Below are 14,448 nucleotides of genomic sequence, written 5' to 3'. Positions count from 1 at the left end.
TTTGAATTATCCTTAACTTTACTTGTCAAGGCAATCCCATATTCTCTTTGCTTTCCTGATTTCCATCTTAAGAATGCCCCTACACTTTTTATACTGTCCAAGAAATTCATTCAAACCCAGTTGGCTGTGTTTATAAAATCCCTAAAATGTGGAAACAGGCCATTGACCCAAGGCGTCCACACCAACTCCAAAGAGCACCCCACCTCGTCTATCCCCATAGCTCTGTATTTCCCATGGCTAATGAACCTAACCAACACATCCCTGGACACTGTGGGTAATTTAGCATGGCCAAGCCACCTAACTTGCAGATCTTTGGACAATTTTTTTTATTCTTGACTAGAACCTGAATATCTTTATTTATCCAGTATTCTCTAATCCTACCAACTTTAGCTTTCACTCTGAGGAATATAATGACTCTGAACTCTTGAGTCCTCTCAGGGGACCAAAATTGTGCACAATACTCCAGGTGCAGTCTGACCAATACCTTGTATTGCTGCAACAATACTTCCTTTCCTTTATATTCTATTTCTTGAACTATAAAAGCCAACATTCCATTGGCTTTCTTTATTAACTGCTATACCTGCATGCTAGTTTTCTGTGACTCATGAATAAGTACACCTAGATCCCTCTGCAACGGAGCACCCTGAAGTCTATCCCCATTAAGATAATAGGTCACCTTCCCATTTTTTTGGCCCTCCTCTCCTAACCTATCAATCCATTTGTATGGTTCTTATTTCTTCTTTGCCATTTACTGTCCCATCTATTTTTGTGTTGTCCGCAAATTTGGCAATCGAGCCTTCTATCTCTGTATCCAAATTGTTAATGTAGGTTGTAAATAGCTGGGGTCCAAGGACTTGAACCCTGCTGCACCCCACTAGTTACATCTTGCCATCCAGGAAAAAAAACATTTATCCCAACTCTGTCTTCTGTCTATTTGACCGTCATCTATCCAGGCTAATAAATTACTCTTAATTCCATATGATCCAACCTTGTGCTTTTATCTTTTGTGCAGCATCTTATCAAATGCCTTCCAGAAGTCCAGATAAATTGTCTACAGCATCCCCGTTATCACTTTGCTTGTTACATCTTCGAAGAACTCTAGCAAGTTAGTCAAGTGTGATTTGCCCTTCATAAAACCATGCTGACCCTGATGGATAGTGTTTTGACTTTCCAAACGACCTGATATTGCTTCCTTGATAATTGATTCTAACACTTTCCCAATAACAGATGTTAAATTAACTAGTCTATAATTTCCCGCATTTTACCTCTCTCCCTTTTTGAATAAGGGCATTATATTAGCCATTTCCCAATCCACTTGAACGTTTCCCATGTCCAGGGAACTTTGGAATATTGTAACCAATGGATTTACTATCTCTGCTACAACTTCCTTTAATACCCTAGGATGTAGGCCATCAGGCCGGGGTGACTTGTCTGTCCTTCATCCTAATAATTTGTTTAGCACTCTTTCCCTATTGATATTGATTGTTGTAAGTTCTACCCTTTCTACTGCCTCTGACTTGCCCCTTCCAATAGGGATGGTACTAATGTCCTCCACCATAAAAACTGAGGCAAAATATTGATTTAACATCTCTACCATTTCAGTGTTCTCCACTATTAACTATCCAGTTTCACCTTCCAAGGGACTACCATTCACATTAGCTACCCTCTTCCCTTTTATATACCTGTAGAAGCTTTTGCTATCCTTTTTTATATTTTGTTCTAGATTTCTTTCGTAATTTACCTTAGCTTTTTTTAATTAATTTTTTAGCATCCCTTTGTTTATGTTTGAAAGTTTCTCAATCTTCCAGCTTGCTACTGGTCTTTGCAGTATGATAACACTTAATTTTTGACTCTATATTGTCCTTGACCTCCTTGTTTAGCCATGGATGCGTTTTTAGCATTCCCTCCCTTTACCATCTTTCTTCCTCACTGGGATATAGTTATGAGGAATTGAGTAGCACTTTAAACATCTGCCACTGCTCATCCACTGTCTTATCATTTAGCTTCCTGCCCAATCTACTTGGGCCAAATCTGTCCTCATGCCTATATAATTTCCTATATTTAAGTCCAAAGCACCATCGTGGGACTTGACTTTCTCACCCCCAAACTGAATTTTGAATGCTGTCATACGATGGTCACTACTCCCCAAAAGATTCTTAACTATATGTTATCAATTAATCATCCTCATTACCAAATCCAGAGTGGCCTGCTCCCTGATTAGGTAACAGCAGAGAGAGAAAGAAAAGGAAACCAATCCTGCAATCCAGGTCTAACTACTTTGTGAGACATCCTACCCACTGTTCGAGGATTTGCATGTCAAAAATTAGCCTGTTCATCATGTGAAGACCCATGGCAGAAAGGTGCAAACCTGAGTAGGCTTAATTCTCAAATTGAGAGATGAATGACAAGTCTACCTGGCCATTTTCAAAGATCAATGCAAATTCATGCCTGGGATGTGTTTGATCCTGCACAGACTCGTAAACTGTGATTTTGAGATTATGATACCTCTCCCTACCCCTTATGCCAAAATGTATTGTCTTACGCTGCTCTGTATTGAATCGATCTGTGGTTTATCTATGCATTATGCTCGCCTATCCACATTCTGTTGTAGGCGATTCGCAGGTCCTCACTTTTTGCCATTCCCACAAGTTTGAAAGCGAGAAAAAGTTACAGCTATTAATAATTTAATGTCAACGAACAATTGATCCATTAAAGAATAAATCCAGTAAACTGATTAAACATGATTTAGTTGAGGAGGATATACTGAATGAATTATTCACATCAATTTTCATAAGAGGGTTGTAAGCGTCGTACTAAATTGATTTGAAGTGATCACAGATGTTAATAGTGTATATTATACATGAATTGGAAGAGCAAAATCACAACAAGGAGTATTTGCATTTGGGCCAAACAGGATATTTCGGGCCCGGCCATTCAGCTGCATTTCCTGTGAATCCTACCAATCCAACCGAAAGCCCAAATTTTATTTTAACTCTCATTTAGACTAGATTACTTACACTGTGGAAACAGGCCCTTCAGCCCAACAAGTCCACACCGCCCAGCTGAAGCGCAATCCACCCATTTACCCCTGACCTAACACTGCGGGCAATTTAGCATGGCCAATTTACCTAACCTGCACATCTTGGACTGTGGGAGGAAACCGGAGCACCTGGAGGAAATCCACACAGACACGGGGAGAACGTGCAAACTCCACACAGTCAGTCGCCTGAGGCGGGAATTGAACCCGGGTCTCTGGCGCTGTGAGGCAGCAGTGCTAACCACTGTGCCACCGTGCTGCCCACTTGCTGATTTATTCCATTAGTATTTGTAGTTTGAGAGACAGTCAAATTAATGAGAATTTGGATTTAAACTTGAGTGACTCATAAGACTTCATGTTTGTACCTTAATGCTTACAAAGTGCAAAAAACCTGGACACACCAGATCTGTATTCTTGTTTACTCAAGAATTTAAGAGCATTAGTATGTCTCACCTGAAATTTTCCGTAGTTCCATAAATGTTAGATATATTAGAGGATGTTGAATGTAGTTTCAATATCTAAAGAAAATTAAGAGCAAAGTGGCTCATAATAGGTCAGGTTAATTCCTTGGAAAGATAGTTAAGGAGACTGGCGGTTGAGGTGTGTGATTCAATTATACTAATAGTATGTTTATTTAAACCAGTGAAGAGAGGAATGGGAAAGAAATTTCGGAAAGTAAGCAGTCAACTAGGTATACTAGGGCTGAACTCCACAGAAGAAAAATTAAATGTGTGATATCCTCACAGCATCAATTCCAGTCTGAATCTGTGTGGAATTTGTACATTCTCGCTGTATCTGCTTGGGTTTCCTCCCACAGGCTGAAGATGTGCAGATTAGAACACAACATTACAGCGCAGTATAGGCCCTTTGGCCCTCGATGTTGTGCCAACCTGTGAAATTAATCTGATGCCCATCAAACCTACACCGTTCCATTATGATCCATATGTATGTCCAAGGAATAAAGAAACTATTCCTGATATCTGTCCTAAATCTATCACCCCTCAATTTAAAGTTATGTCTCCTCGTCTTAGCCTACACCATCTGAAGAAAAAGGCTGTCACTGTCCACCCTGATTATGCGTCAAGCTTAAGTTATTTCTCAACCTTCTTCTCTCTAACGAAAACATCCTCAGTTTCCTCAGCCTTTCCTCGTAAGACCTTCCTTCCATACCAGGCAACACCCTAGTGAATCTTCTGTGAACCCTTTCCAAAGCTTCCACATCTTTCCTCTAACGCAGTGACCAGAACTGTTCGCAATACTCCAGGTATGGCCTTAGCAGTGTCTTGTACAGCTGAAGCATGACCCCGTGGCTCTGAAACTCAATCCACCTATTAGTAAACGCCAAAACACCATATGCTGTCTTAACAACCCTATCAATCTGGGTGGCAGCGTTTCAGGAATTTATGCACCTGGACACCGAGATCTCTCTGTTCAGCTACACTACCAAGAATTTTACCATTAGCCCAGTACGCTGCATTCCTGTTGATTCCTCCGAAGTAAATTACTTCACATGTTTCTGCATTAACCTCCATTTGTCACTTCCTCACCCAGCTCTGCATCTAATCTATGTCCCTCTGTAACCACAACATCCTTCGGCACTATTCACAATTCTGTCTACCTTAGTGTCATCTGCAAATTTACTAACCCATCCTTCTGCACCCACATCCAGATCATTTATAAAAATGACAAACAGCAGTGGCCCAAAACAGATCCTTGCAGCACACTACTGGTAACTGAGCTCTAGGATGAACATTTCCCATCAATCATCACCGTTGTCTTCTTTCAGCTAGTCAATTTCTGATTCAAATCACTAAATCACCTTCAATCCCGAAACTCCATATTTTGTGCAATAGCCTACCGTGTGGAACCTTATCATTTGCCTTACTGAAGTCCATATACATCACATCATGCTTTACCTTCATTCATCTATTCTGTCACTTTATCGAAGAACAGAGAAAAGTACAGCTCAGAACAGGCCCTTTGACCCACGATGTTGTGCCGAGGTTTAGTGCTAATGTAAAATATAGTAACTTTATCTACGCACCCCTCAACTCATTGCTATCCATGTGCATGAGTAGTAGTACCTTAAATGTCCCCAATGACTCTGCTTCCACCACCACAGCTGGCAACGCATGCCATGCATTCGTAAATCTCTGCATAAAGAACGTACCTCTGAAGTCTCCTTTATGCCTTCCTCCTAATATCTTCAAACTATGACTCCTCATACCAGTCAATCCTGCCCTGGGGAAAAGTCTCTGGCTATTGACTCTATCTTTTCAACTCATTTTTTTGTACACCTCGATCAGGTCTCCTCTCTTCCTCCTCCTCTCCAGAAAGAAAAGTCCGAGCTTTTTCAACCTTTCTTCGTGAGGCAAGCCCTCCGGTCCAGGCAGCATCCTGGTAAACCTTCATTGCACCCTCTTCAAAGCCTCTGTATCTTTCCTATAGTGGGGCGACCAGAACTGGACACAATATTCCAAGTGTGGTCTCACCAGGGACTTGTAGAGTTGCAGCAAAACATCATGGCTCTTAAATTTGATCCCCCTTTAATGAAAGCCAAAACACTAGATGCTTTCTTAACAACCCTGTCCACTTGGGTGGCAACTTTGAGGGATCTATGTACTTGCACACTCAGATCCCTCTGTTCTTCCACACTGCCAAGAACCCTGTCTTTGATCCTATATTCAGCATTCGAGTTCAACCTTCCAAAATGCATAATTTCACACTTATCCAGTTTGAACTCCGTCTGCCATTTCTCAGCCCAGCTCTGCATCCTGTCTATGACGCGCTGCAGCCTGCAATAGCCCTCGATACTATCGACGACATCTCTAACACTTGTGTCATTTGCAAATTTACTAACCCACCCCTCAACCCCCTCATTCAAGTAATTTCTCAAAACTGCAAAGAGCAGAGGCCCAAGGAGAGACTCCTGCGGGACCCCACTCAACACTGACCTCCAGGCAGAATACTTTCCATCTATAACCACACTCTGTCTTCTGTCAGCCAGCCAATTCTGAATCCAAATAGTCAAATCTCCCTGTATCACATACTTCCTGACTTTATGAATGAGTCTATCATGGGGAACCTTATCAATGCCTTGTTGAAGTCCATATACACCACATTCACTGCTCAACCTTCGTCGACCTGTCTTGACACCTCCTCAAAGAACTCAGTAAGATTTGTGAGGCATGATCTGCCCCTCACAAAGCCATGAAGAACTCAATAAATTTAGTTGGGCATGACCAACCCTTCACAAAACCATGTTGACTATCCCTAATCAAATTATTCGTTTCCAGATGATTATAAGCCCTATCTCTTATAACCTTTTCCAACACTTTATCCACAACTGAACTAAGGCTCATGAGCCTATAATTTCCAGAATTGTTTTGATTCCCCTCCTTGAATAAGGGAACAAGATTTGCTATACTCCAGTCGTCTGGCACTATTCCTGTCAACAGTGCTGACATAAAGTTCAAACTCAAAGGCTCTGCAATCTCCTCCCTCGTTTCCCAGAGAATCCGAGGATAAATGTCATGCGGCCCAGGAGCCTTATGGATTTTCAGATCTTCCAAAATTGCTAAAGCCTTCTCTTTATCAAATACAATCCCATCTAATCTGGTAACCTATATCTCCGTATTCTCATTAACATTGCCCTTTACCAATGTGAATACTGATGAAAAGTATACATTAAGCACTTCCCCCATGTCCTCAGATTCCACACACAGATTCCACTACTATGTTTGATTGGCCCTAATCTTACTCTAGTCATTCTTTTATTTCTGACATACCTATAGAAGGCCTGAGGGTTTTCCTTGATCTTATCTGCCAACAACTTCTCATGCCCCCTCCTGGCTCTTCTTAGCCCTCTCTAAATCTTTTCTGGCTAACTTATCACTCTCAAGCCCCCTAACTGAGCCTTCACGCCTCATCCTCACAAACCACTTTCTTCCTCTTGACAAGAGCTTCAAATTCTTTAGCAAACCATGGCTCCCTCACTCGACAACTACTTCCCTGCCTGATAAATATATACTTATCAAGGACCCGCAGTAGCTGTTCCTTGAGTAAGCTCCACATTTCAAGTGTGTCTATCCCCAGCAGTTTTCTTCCCCATCCCAAATCTTGCCTAATTGCATCATAATTGCCTTGTGCCCAGTTATACATCTTTCCCAGCGATATAACCTATCCCTGCCGATTGTCATTGCATAACCGATTGTGGTCACTATCGCCAAAATGCTCACCTACCCCCAAATCTAACAACTGGCTGAGTTCACTACTCTATGTCAAATCTAATATGGCATCGCCCCTTGTTGGCCTGTCTACATACTGTATCAGAAAATCCTCCTGCACACATTGAACAAAAACTGATCCATCTAAACTACTTGAACTATACTATTCCCAGTCAATGTTGGGGAAGTTAAGGTCCCCCATAACAACTACCCTGTTACTCTTGCTCCTATCGAGAGTCATCTTTGCTATCCTTTCCTCTACATCCTTGGACCACAGGGTTAGGTGGATTGTCTGTACTAAATTGTCCTGTAGTGTCCAGGGATGTGCAGGTTAGATGGGTTAGCTATGGTAAATACAGGGTAACAGTGATAAACCAGTTGAGGGGGGTGGTGGTGCTGGGTCTGCGTGGGATGCTTTTCGGAGGTGAGTGCAGACTTGGTGGATTGAATGGCCTCTTTCCACACTCTAGTGATTCTAAATGTCCTTCACTGGTTGTGTTGCCATGAATGCTGTAGTTTCATGTATTTGATTTTGTTGTCGTCCAGACCGTTTTCACTGGGGAAATTATGTTTACCTGTATCTAGAATTATAAACTTGCTCAATCATGCATAGAGATTCTTATCATCCAGTTTAATGCAGTGTATTTTTTTTCCTTTATCCAAGTTTGTCTTGTTCTTTTTCCTTTTCTCTGTTACCCCACTTTTGCCACCTCTTCCTCCACCGTACCTACTTTCCATGTTTCCACCTTATCTACTTTTCATGTTTCCCCTTTCTCCTTTAAATCACCTTTTACATTCCCTCTCTCACTCAGTGCTATTGTTCCTCATCATCCACTTCTTTCTTTCTTACTGCCCCATTCTCATTCTGGAAATAACTATGCTATGTTATTGCATACAGTTGCCAGTTCTACTGCACAGTTTAAGCAAGAAATTGTAATTTGCCTGCTAGAATCTTTGGCGTCGTCCCCTAACTCCCCTATTCACCCTTTTGTTTTCCTTTTCTCTTTGTCTCTCTTGCTACTTTTAATGTGCTTTGAACAAAATAAACTACCTCTTCCTGTGTCTTGTGACATTTTTTTATTTATTTTCCCTACTTTGCTCGCAGTTGCTATTTCTCAGTCCAATGGTTTGATGTTGTTCAAACTTTGGGAGAAGATTTGTAGCTCGGGTGCTTGTTGTTGTGGTTCTGTTCGCCGAGCTGGGAATTTGTCTTGCAAACGTTTCGTCCCCTGTCTAGGTGACATCCTCAGTGTTGGGAGCCTCCTGTGAAACGCTTCTGTGCTGTTTCCTCCGGCATTTATAGTGGCCTGTCTCTGCCGCTTCCGGTTGTCAGTTCGAGCTGTCCGCTGTAGTGGCCGGTATATTGGGTCCAGGTCTATCAACAAACGCATCGACCTGGACCCAATATACCGGCCACTACAGCGGACAGCTCGAACTGACAACCTGAAGCGGCAGAGACAGGCCACTATAAATGCCGGAGGAAACAGCACAGAAGCGCTTCACAGGAGGCTCCCAAGCACTGAGGATGTCACCTAGACAGGGGACGAAACGTTTGCAAGACAAATTCCCAGCTCGGCGAACAGTTGTTCAAATTCTCTGCAGGAATTTGGGCACAGTGAACCAACATCACTTCAACAGCCCAACCTGTGCTGGTCCGCCGTTATGAACTGAATAGCCAGCTCCATCGGCAATTTTCTTCTTTGTTTTACAGTAGCCAGTTGCTTTTATCATAATCCACTATACTTTTTTTGCCTATAGTTCTTAGCCTCCTTTACCAGTAGACATTAGAAAAATGAAGTGTCTTCTTTCAAATTAAGTTACTAAAACTGAGGCCACCTGTCTGGTCGAGTGGATATAAAGATGGCCCTTGCACTGTTTCGATGAAAAGCAGGATTGTTGTCCCACGTATCCTGGCCAATTTTAATCATGTCACAAAAAGTAGATTGTATGTTCCTTATCACATTACTGGTTATATAAGAATAAGGAACATAAGAACCAGGAGCCAGCATAGTCGATTCACCCCTCAAGACTGCTTCACCATTTATTGTGATCATGGTTGATCTTATCTCAGCCTCAGTGCCACTTTTCTGCCCACTCCCCATAATCCTTACACCCATTTGTGAGTTTGAGAGTTGGCTGTGTGCAGCATTTGCCACACTTCTAATGTATTTAATTAGCTGCAAAGTGTTTAGAAATGACTAGTAGTCATGAGAAGTGCTTATATAAGTGCAAGCTTTTTTTCTTCTGGACATTGCAGCTGGACTATAACCTGAGTGAGGGATTGTGTTTCAAGGAAGTGGATCTGAGGAAAACTGCAGCAGGGGAGTTAATTGTCATATTGTAATAAAACCTTCTATTGTTATCGGAGAGGGCCTCCTGTGCCTCTAAGAACAGAACCATTAAATACTGCCAGCAAACTGGAGTCTGTTCATAAAATTTAAATGCTGGAAATGTTGGAAATCCAAAGCAAGAACAAAACATGCTGAAAAAACTCAGCAGATTTGGCAACATCTGTGCAAAGAGAAACAGAGTTAATATTTTAAGTCCAACTTGACGACTTTTAGGACTATAGCTGAGGAAGTCATGTTGGACTTGAAGCATTATTTCTGTTTCTTTCTCCACAGACGCTGCTGAGTTTCTCCAGCATTTCCTGGTTATAATGTCTAATCCGTCTGTTCACATCTGTCGAACAAGTGGGACTTGAAGCAAGGCCTCCTTACTCAGACATAGGGGCATACCGTTGTGCCACAAGATCCCTCTGCATTTTCTGTTCATACTGGAAACTGTTAGCTGCTCAATTGACAATGTGTATTTAATCCCACAGTTTTTCAAAAATTTCTTTGGACTTCAGAAAATAAGACTTGTCCAGGTTTGGAGTAAGCAGAGTTGACAGATCTTTGCAGCCCACCAGAAGTTTTAAAGGACTTCTTTGAGCAGAGTTAATGTCAAATAGATGAATATAGCATATGTGGCTGAGTGCCTTCCTCTGTTTAAACAGATTGTTGCTTGTATTTTCCAGCTGTCACTGAACCTGTGGAGACATCTCGTTGGACAGAGGAAGAAATGGAAGTGGCCAAAAAAGGTTAGTACCAGAAAATAAGTCTCCACTTGTTCAACAGTAGAATTAGTATTGGCAGAAGAAATGCTGTACATTATGATCTTATATTATTGCATTCAGATCCATGGTATGTGGAATTTGTGGCTCTGCAAAAGTCTCAAGGTCATAGTCTGGAATGTTAGACAGTGTCTAGCCCCAATATCTTCTCCCCCCCCCCAACTGGAGCAGGTGGGACTTGAACCTGGCCTTCCTGGCTCAGCAGTCGGGACAGTACCCCTGTGCCAGAAGTCTCCTTAGTACTAAAAAGTAATGTCTTAAGTGCAACCATTTTCAGTTACTTCAATTACTTTCCCTCCATAATAAGGTCAGAGATGGGGATGTTTGATGGTGATTGCACAATATTTAACATTATTAGTGAACCTGAGATACTGAAAGAGTCCATATAGAAATGCAGCAAAACCTGGACAATTTCCATGTTTGGGTTGGAAAATTATAAGTAACTCTTGCACACCACAACTGGCAGGCACTGACCATCTCCAATAAGAGCAAAGAAACTGAACTGGACCAGCCAAATAAAGGCTGTGGCTACAAGAACAGGACTACTACAGCGAGTAACCCCACTTGATTCCCCAAAGCTTGCCCACTATCGACAAGGCTCAAGCCAGGAATGTGAAGGAATAGTCTTCACTTACCTGGATTGCTGCAGCTCCAACAACACTTGACACCATCCAGGAAAAGGGCAGCCTGATTGGCACCACATCCACGAACATTCACTCCCTGCACGCTGACACTTGGGAGTATACCGCTGCTGCTATCTACAAGATGCATTGCAGAAATTTACCAAGGGTCTTTAGACGACGCCTTCTGAACCCATGCATGCTACCAGCTTGAAGGTTGAGGCCAGCAGATACATTGGAACACGACCACTTTCAAGCTTCTCTTCAAACCACTCACCATCCTGACTTTGAAATATATCACAGTTCCTTCACTATCGCTGGGTCAAAATCTTGGAACTCACTCCGATATTTCAGATGTGATATCACCTGTATAATTGCAGTAAAATTTGCAGCCATACAGCACAGAAGAAGCCCTTCATTCCATTAGGTCTGTGCCAACCTGTCTACCCTAATCCCACTTTCCAACACTTGGCCTATATCCTTGAATTGGAGATGCCGGTGTTGGACTGGGGTGTACAAACATCACACAACACCAGGTTATAGTCCGACAGGTTTAATTGGAAGCACGCAGCTTTCGGACCACTGCTCCTCCAACCACCTGATGAAGCAGCGACTCTCCGAAAGCTAGTGTGCTTCCAATTAAACCTTTTGGACTATAACCTGGTGTTGTGTGCTTTTTAACTTTATAACCTTGAAGGTTGACATTTCAAGTACACATCCACATATTTTTTAAAAGTTTGAGGTTTCAGAGTACATTCCAGATTCCAACCACCCTGTGGTGATATCTATTTCCTCAAATCCCTACTAAACCTCCTGCCTCCACCAAAAAACAGTTGTTTTCTTGTCCACCCTGTCCATATGCTTATAAACTTAGACACCTCAATCATGTCCCACCTCTCCGCCTGCTTGACTCCAAAGAAAATAACCCAAAACCATCCAGCCTCTTTTGCTAGCTAAAATGCTCCATCCCACACAGCATCCTGGTGAATCTCCTCTGCACCTCAAGGGCAATCACATCCTTAGTATAGCAACCATAATTGCACACAGTGCTCAGCTGTGGCTTGATCAAAGTCTTGTACACACCTGATAAAGGCATGTGTCCTGTATGCTATGTTAACCAACCCATTAGCCTGTCCTACCACCTTCAGGGATTTGTGGACCAGCACCCCAAAGTGCATCAGCTCACCTTTTAGGATTAAATTCCATTAGCCATTGATCTGTCCATCTGACCAACCTGTTTATCTCTTTCTGTAACTTAAGATCTTTTTCCTCAGTTCTAACCACCAGGCTATTCTTAGTGTCATCCACAAACTTCCCTATTTGAGTATTCCATTCCCTTTTGGAATATATTTACAGCATTCAATTTATCTTAGCAATCGCTTGCTGTATCTGCAAATTAACCTTTCAACAGAGCACCCAGATCCCTCTGTACCATAAAGTTGTACACAATCTTCAAAGTTTGTGCGAAGATTTGTAGCCCGGGTGCTCGTTGTTGTGGTTCTGTTCGCTGAGCTGGGAATTTGTGTTGCAGACGTTTCGTCCCCTGTCTAGGTGACATCCTCAGTGGTTGGAAGCCTCCTGTGAAGCACTTCTCTGATGTTTCCTCCGGCATTTGCAGTGGTTAGAATCTGCCGCTTCCGGTTGTCAGTTCCAGCTGTCCGCTGCAGTGGCCGGTATATTGGGTCCAGGTCGATGTGCTTATTGATTGAATCAGTGGATGAGTGCCATGCCCCTAGGAATTCCCGAATGAATAAGTTTGTATTTCCCTATATGATGTGCCAACTGCCAATTTTTTTTGTCCACTTACCTAACCTATCTATATTCCAGAGCAAACATACTAGACAACTTGCTTTCCTACCTATCTGCGGGATATCAGCAAATTTAGCAGACATTCATTTGACCCCTTTGTCTAAGTCATTGATGTAGATTGTGAGGCGTTGAGGCCCCAGCACTGACTGATAGCTGCCACGATCTACCAGTCTTACCAATCCAGTAATGACCTGTTTCTCGCTACTGTTTCTATGGGTGAATGATTCTGAAAGAAGTGGAGGGAGACTTGAGTATAAAGCTCTGGAAGTGGATCTGAGCTGGGAAAAGGTCCTTGTTCTGTAAATATCTGAATCTGAACATTTTGTGTGCCAGATATGGGAGCAGGTTTGTTGTTTGTTTAAGTAATAGGGTGAGGCCCATTTTTGAAGATCATAATCCTAGGATCACGTACTTCACTAGTGTACTTCAAAAAAAGTCATACTGTTCCAACATACTAAGTGGAGTTTTAAAACTAAATCGTGTTTTCTGACTGATTTGAAGTTAGTGGTTTTCAAGATTCATGACTTGCAATGACCGTGTGCCTGAGGATGAACAGATATGAAGCAGGGCTGGTAGTGACCCTGTTGTTTTATGATCTCTCAGTCCCTGAATGTTTCCTTTTTGGTGAGATATGGGAGTTTGACAAGGCCAGCATTTGTTACCCATTCTAGTGTCCTTTGAGAAAGTGATGATTGAGACAAGGTTTCATGTATTCAGTTCCTTTGTAAATGATTAGCACTGTTGCCTCACAGCGTCAGGGACCCGAGTTTCATTCCCACCTTGGGCGACTGTCTGTGTGGAGTTTGCACGTTCTCCCTGTTTCTGCATAGGTTTCCTCTGGATGCTTCAGTTTCCTCCCGCACTCCAAAGACATGCAGGTCAGGTGAATTGGCCATGCTAAGTTGCCCATAGTGTTAGGTGCATTAGTCAGGGGTAAATATAGGCTGGGGAATGGGTCTGGGAGGGTTACTCTTCAGAGGGTCGGTGTGGATTTGTTGGGCAGAAAGGTGTGTTTCCATACTGTAGGAAATCGAATAGCTTCCTACTTGCTCAGAGGTAATTTTAGTACTTCAGTTTGTTTTCCCCATTTTCATTTGTGTAGATGATCTTTATCCTTTAACCCTCAAATATTGCAGCTTGTGTGGATTAATTGACTTCCATTGTTTTTTTTCCATGTAGTTTCCTGTTCCATCCCCAGTTATAGAGTCTTAGAGCTGTACAGCGTGGATATAGATCCTTCGGTCCAACTCGTACATGCAGACCAGATATCCTAAATAAATCTAGTGCCAGTTGGCCCATAGCCCTCTAAACCCTTCCTATTTGTGTGCCCATCCAAATGACTTTTAAGTGTTGTAATTGGACCAGACTCCTCCACTTCCTCTGGCAGCTCATTCCATACGTGCACTACCCTCTGCATGAAAATGTTACCCCTTAGGTCCCTTTTAAGCCTTTCCTGTCTCAACTTAAACTGTGCCCTCTGGATTTGGACTCCCCCACTCTGGAGAAAAGATCTTGTCCGTATCCATGCACCTTGTGATTTTATAAACCCCTATAAAGTCACCCCTCAGTCTCCGATTTACAGGGAAAACAATCCCAGCCTCTGCAGCCTCTCCCTATAGCTCAATCCTGGTAACATCGTTA

At 42.4% G+C, this 14,448-nt stretch overlaps 1 protein-coding gene across 15 annotated transcripts in view; it reads left to right on the top strand.

Annotated features, from left to right (window-relative positions):
- The window catches only part of ncor1 (nuclear receptor corepressor 1), a 406,208-nt gene that overhangs the window by 214,082 nt on the left and 177,678 nt on the right, over positions 1 to 14,448 (top strand). For all 15 annotated transcript variants that reach the window (XM_072590142.1, XM_072590152.1, XM_072590155.1 and 12 more), the window contains one exon: positions 10,283 to 10,345. In XM_072590142.1, the coding sequence (XP_072446243.1) occupies positions 10,283 to 10,345 (63 nt within the window). The remainder of the gene's footprint in view (positions 1 to 10,282; positions 10,346 to 14,448) is intronic.

This window comes from Chiloscyllium punctatum, chromosome 19, assembly GCF_047496795.1.
Source record: "Chiloscyllium punctatum isolate Juve2018m chromosome 19, sChiPun1.3, whole genome shotgun sequence".
NCBI lineage: Eukaryota > Metazoa > Chordata > Chondrichthyes > Orectolobiformes > Hemiscylliidae > Chiloscyllium > Chiloscyllium punctatum.
The sequence above is the reverse complement of the archived record's forward strand: the minus strand, read 5'-3'. Positions and strand labels throughout refer to the sequence as shown.